Source organism: Orcinus orca, chromosome 1 (genome assembly GCF_937001465.1).
Source record: "Orcinus orca chromosome 1, mOrcOrc1.1, whole genome shotgun sequence".
Lineage (NCBI taxonomy): Eukaryota > Metazoa > Chordata > Mammalia > Artiodactyla > Delphinidae > Orcinus > Orcinus orca.
Window position 1 is genome coordinate 20,272,085 of NC_064559.1, and position 7,466 is coordinate 20,279,550.

At 49.0% G+C, this 7,466-nt stretch overlaps 1 protein-coding gene across 1 annotated transcript; it reads right to left on the minus strand.

Annotated features, from left to right (window-relative positions):
- Positions 1-6,197: 6,197 nt before the first annotated feature.
- On the minus strand, positions 6,198-7,133 carry LOC101271813 (sesquipedalian-1-like). Its single transcript, XM_012538152.3, has one exon. The coding sequence runs from the start codon at positions 7,119-7,121 to the stop codon at positions 6,447-6,449; it is 675 nt and encodes a 224-aa protein (XP_012393606.2). The 5' UTR covers positions 7,122-7,133; the 3' UTR covers positions 6,198-6,446.
- Positions 7,134-7,466: the final 333 nt, after the last annotated feature.

The window sequence follows — 7,466 nt, forward strand, 5'->3', positions numbered from 1 at the left end:
TTTTCCTCAGATATCCCTGTGGCAAAGCACTTCATTTCTTACGAGCCTCTGATCCAGGTCACCTGGTCAGTCAGACCTTGCCTAACTCTCCTAAACAAATCAGAACCCCCATCCCCATCCTCTTTCAGTATCCCCTTTACCATTTTTTTTCTCAGTAGCTTTTATTTGTTATCAGTTGTATATTGTATGTACTTGTTTATTTACTGTATATCCTTCTGACTAGAATGAAACTTCATGAGGATTGACATTATTTCATTCACTGCTATGTCCTTGGTGCCTGGCGTATGCTCGTACATAGCAGGTATGCAATAAACAGTTGTTGAATTAATCTATGACCCACTCCTTGCCAGGTGTTCAGTCTAAGGTAGTCATGGTAATAGCCTCTCCTAGGAAAGGATTGTTTCAGGAATGTTTTTTTGACATCAATATACCCAGTGTTACATAAAAGGAGGTCTCTGGGGGATTCTGGGAACTTTCTCCTATTCCTCAGATAACAAGCCCTCAGAAGAGACCGTCTCCCTTCTGCCTTTACTTTTTCTTTGTAAAAAGTGATGTCTGGAACTGCTGTGGCCATCATGTTATAGGCCTACGCATGCTGTGAATACTGTGGATGTCAGAGAGGAGAGGTCGAATGGATCTGAAAGAAATTTGATGTCATTTTTGAGCTCCCAATTCAATCATTGTGGAGGACACCCTATCTCTGGGCTTCTTGACACACGGGATAACAGATTTCCCCACCGTTTAAGCTTGAGTTAGAGGTCCCCTATTTGTGGCCAAAGCATTGTCCCCCTGTCATAAAAGGTAGGTGCAGCCCTTGGACCAGAGCCATGTGGCTTGTTTTGGCCAATGAGACATCACATTGTGACCAAAACAGGAATTTACAAAGCACTGGAGAATTGGGGCTTTCATGCTTGCTACTTCTGGAACATTGGAACAGACAATTGTAAACAAACCCAGACTAATCTACTCAATGATGAGAGACACAGGGTGATGCGAGACACACAATCACTACCACTGAATCAGCTGGCAGCCAACTGCCAAACATGTAAGTAAAGCCATTGAGTGCCAGCTGACTGCCAATGCATGAGGGAGTCAGCTCAAGCCCAGCAGATGCACTGCTTAGCTGAACTAAGGCCAAATTGCTGACCCACAGAATTGTGAGCTAAACAAGTGGATGTTATTTATAAATATTGGTGTATATAGGATATGTAGGTACATCAGCATCTTACCTGATATATACAGGGACAAAAGAGTTTGTTCTCTTATACAACTACTCTTTCTACCTTAGCAGCTGTAATAGTATTCATGGTGTCAGTGCTTTCATGTTTCAACCTAGACATTTAGAAAAAAAGCAAAGTTAAAAATGGGTGGAAGGGCGTATGAAAAAGACTGAAGCAAGCATGTTCTTGTTGGTGACGTGTAGACACCAGTTGCAATACCTCACTGAGAATTCTCTGTCATAAATGCCACAAATAACAGTATGATGAAAACTTAGAAATAACAGAAGAACTTAGAAATAATAGTTCTACTCTCAATTTGTATTTCTAAGGCAAATTTATTTCATTAGAGACACTTATGATGTCACATGAATCCCAATGGGTCCTGGCCCGCAGCTTCTCCACTTCCCTAGTGCATTAGAACTCATTTTTACAGATGAGATGGCATCCTGGAAAAGATGCCACCTATTTGCCTAAGCATCTTGTCACTTGGTGAACTTGCTGACATGCAACAAAATTACAAAGACAAATCCTGACTACCTGGAATAATGGATGAGTTGTTCAGTGCACGGGTCTTCTTTCTTTAGGATGGGCCGACATGTGTGCTGAGGAAGGCCAGCGACAGGCCTGCCTCTGCCACCCCTGTCCTGACTCTCCTCACCGGCTCGCTCTAGGCACACTGGTATTCCAATTTGACTAAACATGTACAACTTTGCTTTATAGTTGCTTTGCTCAGATTAAATTTCTGTTCCTAAGGTTTTGTCTTAGGTGTATAATAACTTTTTTTCTCCCACTTCAGAATATGTCATCTAGAATATTTGACTTGGCTCAGAACCTATCAAGGGACATAGGAATGTCTAAAGATATTCATTCTGGGAAAATCTGGATATTTTAAAATTTAATTAAACATCACCTATTTTGGACTTCCCAGTAATAGATATATCATAGCAATAGGTTCTCTAGGATCAATGGAAAATATCTGAGTAAAACAACAAATTAATATACATGTGTGGAGTGAACAGAAATATCAATATAGCAAAAATGGGATCACTGACCTCAGTTTTAGTTCCCGATAGTTTTGTACAGGTTTTATTTTACTTTTATGGAAATCATTTTAATTCTTTAAGTCTCAATTGCCTAATCTATAAAATGGGAATAAAACCAGGTATGAGAGTGCTCATCTGAGTGCTATGAGTGAGGGCTGGGCAGTGAATGTGCTCCAAGGAAGAGAAGAAATTCCCACTTGGAGGCATAACTGTTGTACTTTTGGCAGAGAGTTAGAGCAGGTTTAGGAATCATTCATTCAAGCTGCATATTGTTTCTGTGAAAGAATTCTAACTTGACAAATAAATTTTAGAAGAAAAGTTATTTTGCTGCTGAGAACCAGAGGTAAACAAAAAGATCTAAATAAATACACACACACACACACACACACAGACAGATATCTCCATAAAAATATCCCACAAGCATCTCTACAATTGCTTCTTACTTTCAATGACTAAAAAGAATGTAAAATTTATAAAACAGGAAATGGAACAATGGAACATGCAAAAGGAACTAGAAGGCCTGTTAAAAAGAAATAATGAAACAAAAATTAGCCATAATTAGATAAGAAGTTGAATTAACACTGCATTCAAACAAATAAATAGAAAAAAATTCTGAAATAAAGGGAGCCAAATTTATCAAACAAAGGACCCTCTAATTCTAGGTTCTGTTGTAAAGAAATGAGGGAGGCAGGAACTGCAAAATTAAAATGTTGTGATGAACTTATTGGACTGTTCGATTAAAGAGAGAATCCCACAGTATCCTAGACGGTGAACCAAGGCATCAAACAAAATAATACAAACAAACACACATCAAGCAAGAAAAACAAAACCTGTATGCCTACTATCAAATTTCTCTTCCAAAATCCTATGTACCAGAAGATAGTGGGGAACAGCCACAAAGTTTTATGAGAAAATTAATATAACCTTAGAATGTCAAATTGTCTTCATGTATTAGAATATCTCAAGGCATTTGAAAATATACAAACATGACTCAGGTCCATATGCCAATAGCCAAATCTACCTACCAGCATTCTTTTCTACACTGTACACAGTTTTCTGATTTATTGTTTTTGTGTTATATGTTATTCTGTCTGCTCCAACACCACTGCCATCCCCTGACTTCATTTCTGTTTGGCTTAAAATAGAACTAGTATTTTTCGAGTATATCTTTCCTCTAATAGTTTGCCAAAACATAGCCAATAAAACTTAACACACTATGGGTTTATTAAGTTCACAAATTGCCATCTATACAATCACAGGTGGTGGTTTTATCAAATGTTTTACAATATGTAATATAAACTTCAACTTCCTTCAGTGAGTTGTCTGCATTCCTATATCGCTTTATACTTACCTCTATTATATAATTTATTAAATTGCTATTAGTGTATATGCTTTTGTGCTTCATTAGGATCACATATACGACAAGACTGGGAATGCAGAGTTCATTTTTGTATTCCAAGTACTGTGTTCAGTGCTTTTCAAATTATAGGTGTACAATAATATACATTGATGCAATCAATCTATACATGTATAGATATGTATGACCATAGGGAGGGATAAGACAAGGCAAAGAAGAATTGTGTGTGTGTGTGTGTTAATTCTGAATATCTGGGAATATTGGGAATATTCCTCTTCTAAAGTGTCCTGTTTAAAAATCTGATCTGAACACGTCAAACCCAAGGTAGTAGAAGGTGTGAAGTGTCACCGATTGATGGAAGAGTAGGTATCAATGCGCTTAGAGGGAAGAAATAATCAATATGAAAATCAGGTTGTTGAAATTGGGGCCAAGAGGGCAATCTGCATCACCCGCCTCTAAGTCACATCTAGTAACTACTATTCCCCCAGCCCTCCGACCCCACACCAGCAAGGGTAACCATTATTCTCACTTCTAAAACTATAGATTGGTTTTGCCTGTTTTTGAGCTTTTATAAATGGAATCATGGAAATCCATCCTGTTTTTTTTTATTTTTTTTTTTACTTGATAAAACTTTATTCTATTTTAGCCTTTATATCGCTCTCCCAGGCTGCCTGATATCTCTCCCCCGCCCAACGCCGGAGGCAGCCTGACAGCAGGTTGTGCTTTGGGGCTGGGTCGGGGTAGACTGTACCTTTAGTGCTTGTAAACCTACAACAGGACTGGGGCCAACACCTCACCACACCAGCTAGGTCTGGCCAGGACATGGGCACTGGGCAGTTCCTAACGCCCCCTGAGACCCAAAGCCTGTGGACCAGAGCTGCCATCCCCATCCCCACTACTGAGGACTTGGGGAAGAGGGGCATGGAAAGCGTACCAAGACCCCTAGAGGCACCTGCAGGAGAGCAGGGCTTGCCAGGGAGAAGGCAAAGAACCAGGTGAGATTCTTGAGGTCCCTGTGTCTCCAGCCAAGGCTCCTTGCCCTCTCCCTGGGGGCAGTGCCAACTATCCCCCCCTCCCTCACTGGCCAACCCCAGAACCAGGCACCCTATCCCTTCCCACCAGCCAACAAGGGACAAAAGCAGTGAAAACACCAAGCTTTGTTGCTAGGATAAAAACACCCTAAGTGGGCTTCCCTGGTGGCGCAGTGGTTGAGAGTCCGCCTGCCGATGCAGGGGACATGGGTTCATACCCCGGTCTGGGAAGATCCCACATGCCTTGGAGCGGCTGGGTCCGTAAGCCATGGCCGCTGAGCCTGTGCGTCCGGAGCCTGTATTCCGCAACGGGAGAGGCCACAACAGTGAGAGGCCTGCGTACCGCAAAAAAAAAAAAAAAAAACACCCTAAGTATTTAAATTAAAACTGAAGCCCCAGTCAACTGGGCCAGCAGTGAGCTGGTGATTGCAGACACACAGACAGACCCCCATTCTTCCCCATGCCCCAAGGACTCCAAAGGCAGCAGGAAGGGGCTAAGGGCCGAGTCTGTCTGTCACCAAGAGGGAGCCTCTGGGGAAATAAAGATTAGGGCAGGGGTGTCCTCAGGGGGTCCCAATTTGGGGGCACTGAGGACTGTAAACATGACCCAGCTTGAGGGCCGGGGGTGTCCCAGCCCCCCGAGATTCTCCCTGGATGAAGAACGGCCACTGTAGTCAGTGAAAAACAGAAGCTGGTCTTGAAGCAAAGCAAGACCTGGTCTCCCTCTTGGAATATTGTGGGCGAGAAGGGGGCTGAGTCTGCGAGCTCAGAGAGGGGCTGCGATGGAGGGAGAGGGTTCTGGAAGCCAAATACGGCTTTGAGCTGACTCACGGCCCCTCCTCCCTAGGGGAAGCTGCTGGAAAGTCAGCTCAGGCCACAGCTGCCCAGCCCAGGACTGGACAAGGTCAGGCGAGCTCCCGAGAGGCCCCGCCTCAGGCTGGCTTCGGGAAAAGGCAGAGGATGTGGCTAAGCGGTGCTGGGAGAGCGTGAGGGCTGCCACAGTAGCACAGACGTGGCCCGAGGCCAGAGGGCCGCTACGGTCCCAGGAGCACCACCGCAAGGCCTGGCTGAGGCCCCGGGGAAAGTGCTGCCTCGGCCTCACTCCGGGCCGGGAGCCCCGGGGACCCGGCCATCCCACGGTGCTGGGCACACATGAAAGCCCACGCCCACGGAGGCAGGCAGGCAGGCGGCAGCCAGGCAGCTCCTCCGGCGGGCCTTGGAGCCACAGGGTCAGACCCAGGTGTGGTGTAGCACAGCACAGCCTCCTGTCCGCGTGAGGCCCAGTCTGGAGCCTCTGGACCAGTGCTGACTGCGCATGTGCCTTCCAGGCCACAGACCCTCACAGGTCCCAGCTGCCCCAGTGGACGCCTGTTGCCAGCAACAAGCCTCGGCTAGGTGATTCGGGACAGGCGACCGAGGCACCTGCAGGGCTGGGTTGGGGGCTACAGTTCCCACAAAACCAGCCCTCCGGCTGCTTGAGGATCACCCAGGGCCTGAATTCTCCTGAGGATCAAGCACGATGGCCTCAAGGCTGGGCTTTCTCTGAATGACAGAGGTCCCAAAGCACCCCTCAGAACCCAGCATCTTCTCCAAGCTTGAGTCCCCGAGAGCAGACCAGGCAGGGACCTCAGGGCTTACGCCGACTGCAACCGCCCTCAGGACCAGATCCCCGTGTCTCAGGGCTGGGCCTGTCAGAGCAGGGCCTGGGGCTGGAGTGGCACCAGAACCAGGACCAGTGCTGGCCTCAAGGCTGGCCTTGACCGCTTCCCCTTGGTTCCGGCCCTCAGCCCTTTCCTCAGGGCTGGGCCTGGCTGCGGAGCCACTGGCCCCTCAGCGCCCTGACCTCCTGCCCGTACCACTCGTGCAGCTGGGCGAAGGAGGCCGAGTCGAGAGGCCCGCTGGGCGCCGAGGCCCGCCGGCAGGGCGGTAGTGGCGGGGGCTCGGGGCCGGGCAGGGGTCTGGGGGCGGCGCCAGCGGGGGCGGCGGCGGGGGCGGGGATCTCCGCGCTCCACAAGGCACAGCCGTCCTCCTTGGGCGGGGGCGCGTGGGGTCGGCGGGGCGGGAGTGGGCTGCCTGCGCGCGCGGCCGCCAACCGGTGTCCCAGCTCGCGCACCACCAGCCGCAGGTAGTCGAAGCTGGCCCGCGACAGCGCCTTCACCCAGCCCTCCATGGCGGCCTGGCTCTCGGCCTCCAGCACGTAGGTGTGGGCCCGGGCCCCAGCGAAGCGCACGGCGAAGGTGAACTCCTCGGCCGCCTCCACCAGCTCCACGGTGCAGCCCTCCAGGATCATGACTCCCACGGGCTCACGGCCGGCCGCGTCCCCGAAGCAGAAGAGCATGTTGCCGCGCGGTACAGGCCAGCGGCGGTGGTGGGCCGCATGCCGGCCGCCCTTCTTGTACTGGAAGCCCGCGTTGTCGGCCGGGGCGTCGCAGGTGGCGTGGAAGGCCAGGCTGCGCTGGTTCAACTTCATGGCGGCGGGGCCTGGGGGCTTGGGACCTCTCAGACCACTGCTCACTTCCCCGCCCTCTGCTCAGTTCTGGGGGGCCGGGGGGGCGGGGCCGGCCCGGCCACGGCCCGGGACTCGCTCGGTGGCGGCGGCAGCGGTGCTTTGTCTCCCGGGCGGCCGAGCCGGCACAGCAGCGGGACAGCACGGATCCGTCGGAAGGAGGCGGGGGTAGCCGGCTGTTTTTCTAATTCTTCACTGTTGTTCTACAGTATTCTGTTATCTTAATATAGTATGGTGTATCTGTTCTATAATTGATAGATCTTTGGGTCATTTGCAGTTTGGGCTCCTGGAAACTGTTCTTAAATATGC

What these genes read in the sequence shown, in the direction of transcription:
- LOC101271813 (XM_012538152.3), bottom strand. Translation starts at nt 7,121, where the DNA reads ATGAAGTTGAACCAGCGCAGCCTGGCCTTCCACGCCACCTGCGACGCC.